Source organism: Dendroctonus ponderosae, unplaced genomic scaffold (genome assembly GCF_020466585.1).
Source record: "Dendroctonus ponderosae isolate FM_Combo_2020 unplaced genomic scaffold, Dpon_F_20191213v2 Dpon_F_20191213_3, whole genome shotgun sequence".
Classification (NCBI taxonomy): domain Eukaryota; kingdom Metazoa; phylum Arthropoda; class Insecta; order Coleoptera; family Curculionidae; genus Dendroctonus; species Dendroctonus ponderosae.
In genome coordinates, this window is record NW_026018508.1 from 15,819,875 (window position 1) to 15,821,973 (window position 2,099).

A 2,099-nucleotide genomic window follows, 5' to 3' on the forward strand; every position below is an offset into this window, starting at 1 on the left:
ATCGCCCTTGAATTACGTTGATCATTAAGCAATTGTATAAACGTGTTTATTTGATACATAACAAACACATGTGCAATTCGTACGATAAGAAAACTTCCAGTGGACGATAAACACATACAGGGGCGGATCCAGCTTTCCAGTCAGGAGGAGGATCAAGTAGTAGAAATTCAGTCTTTTGCCGTCCATGAAATTAGAAAAATTTTCTCGTTAGTCGTTAAAAACACAGCATGAAAACCCCCATGACCCCCCCCTGGATCAGCCCTTGCCCACATATGTGAAATCTAAGGTGCAAACTCGTACGAATGGTTTCGGAACTAGTGGACGAGCAAAGAAATTGGGTCATTCGCTTCTTTTCGCACGATTTTTGACGAAAGTTGTCTATTACTATTAACTATCACTAATATATTCAGATAACCGATTCCAGTGCGTTTGTGTGCTTGCGATAGAGAAATGCGCAATTGTCTTGATCCATAGCAGGAACAACCGCGCCGTAACGCATTCTATTCAAATCGCATCGTTATAAGAAGTTATCGCTTCAAAAATTGCGAGTAAATACTAATTTATACTCATTTATTGATTGCTTTGATTCACTTACTCAAAAATGAGGAGTTTTGCGAAGGAAACCCAAGGGAAGTTCTTTTTGTTGTCGCCCACGCTGTTGAAGGCTGGAATAAACTGCTGTATAATCGAAAAATGGAATGAGTGCGTTATCACTTCTCGGTGATTTCTCCATGTTGAACCTGCAGATAAAAAACGTAGGAGGAAAGCTGAGGCCAAGACTCCTCATTTTTAATGCCGCCAATTTTAAGCATAACTTTAGCTCGGTGCCTTCAATCGCCCCTTAACCCAATCGAGTTGAAATTTKGYATTTTTGCTTGCACAKCGACACYCAASTCTTCTTTTGAGKCATATAATGTTCTTTTGAGTCACGAAATGGCTTAGAATAAATGAACAGTATAAAAAATAATTGAGCCAATTTATCAACCCCCAAAACGTATCCCCCTAACGTGTTACATTAAGTAGCTAACGCTTATATAACGAATTATTAATTACTCGAAGTAGCTCAGTTGTTCCGGCTAACAAAGACTGACGACAGTCGTTAATAACTTCCATGTCCTTTATATCCGCTGCTGGTTAGCAAACGCCATGGTTAGCAATGACGGCAGGAAAATCGATTTTCTCATCTATTTATATTTGGCACAAGTAAAAATAAACCCCCGGATATAGAATATTGGAGGCCTTCAACTTGGTCGATGACTTTGGGTTTTTGCGACAGATTCACTCGACTCGCCTCTAAATCAGCTGCAAACGCCCCCCAAAAACACGCATTTCATAAAGCCTTTACCAATTATGCAGTAACGTTGAGTTGGAATGTGGAATATGCGGTCTGAGCGAGCCAGAAAAATGACGATATAAATCCACAAGGGCCGGAAACACGCTTTTCTATAGTCCCGAGCTATTTAATCCAGTGCATAAACCAAGTCAGCAGGAAAATATGAATGGTCCGGACATCGCATGTCACCACCGTCTTTCATGCAGCCATTTGGCTCGTTCAGCAGGATTCCTTCTGTTAGTCGTAACTGAAACTTTGTCCTGTGGGGACTTCTCCATAGAAAATCCTTCCTGCCATATTTTTTTTGGGCGAAAATGCCGGCTTAGGTTCCAACGAGTAGTTTGGATCGTCCCATACAAGTGAGTGACTTTTTGATCAATTTTAAAGCGATATTTTAGCCGCGCTTTTGCTTCTTCCGCAATAGTTTACATTTTATTCATCACCCGGTCAACATTAACCATCAAACACTTAGGGAATTCGATCTAAAGTCGCTTTTTTCGCAATTTTCCCTACCGTTTACCGATAGTTCCATTGAGCTATCAGTTCACTAAAATGTCCCAAACTCATTTTGAATTTCCACAATATAGGTTTATATTTTTGAGGATTTGAGAAGAATGTTTGAGGAGTGTTTCGGCAACGGCCCGTTCATCTTCAGGATCAACGACGCTGGTGCCGGGCCTCAACTGCTAGCTCAGGTATGCTTAGACACTTTCTGCCTGCAATAAACTGCCGAAATTTAGACAATTTTGAATGAAATATATCACAT

General features: G+C 40.6%; 1 protein-coding gene across 3 annotated transcripts in view; it reads left to right on the forward strand.

Moving 5' to 3' along the window:
* Positions 1–1,356: 1,356 nt before the first annotated feature.
* LOC109538635 (probable tubulin polyglutamylase TTLL2) overlaps positions 1,357–2,099 on the forward strand; it is a 5,174-nt gene continuing 4,431 nt past the window's right edge. Inside the window, exons 1-2 of one of the 3 annotated variants that reach the window (XM_019905968.2) lie at positions 1,357–1,692; positions 1,936–2,028. In XM_019905968.2, coding sequence (XP_019761527.1) covers positions 1,948–2,028 — 81 coding nt within the window. In that variant the 5' untranslated portion in view covers positions 1,357–1,692; positions 1,936–1,947. The remainder of the gene's footprint in view (positions 1,693–1,935; positions 2,029–2,099) is intronic. The other 2 variants (XM_019905966.2, XM_019905967.2) reach the window with 2 other exon arrangements.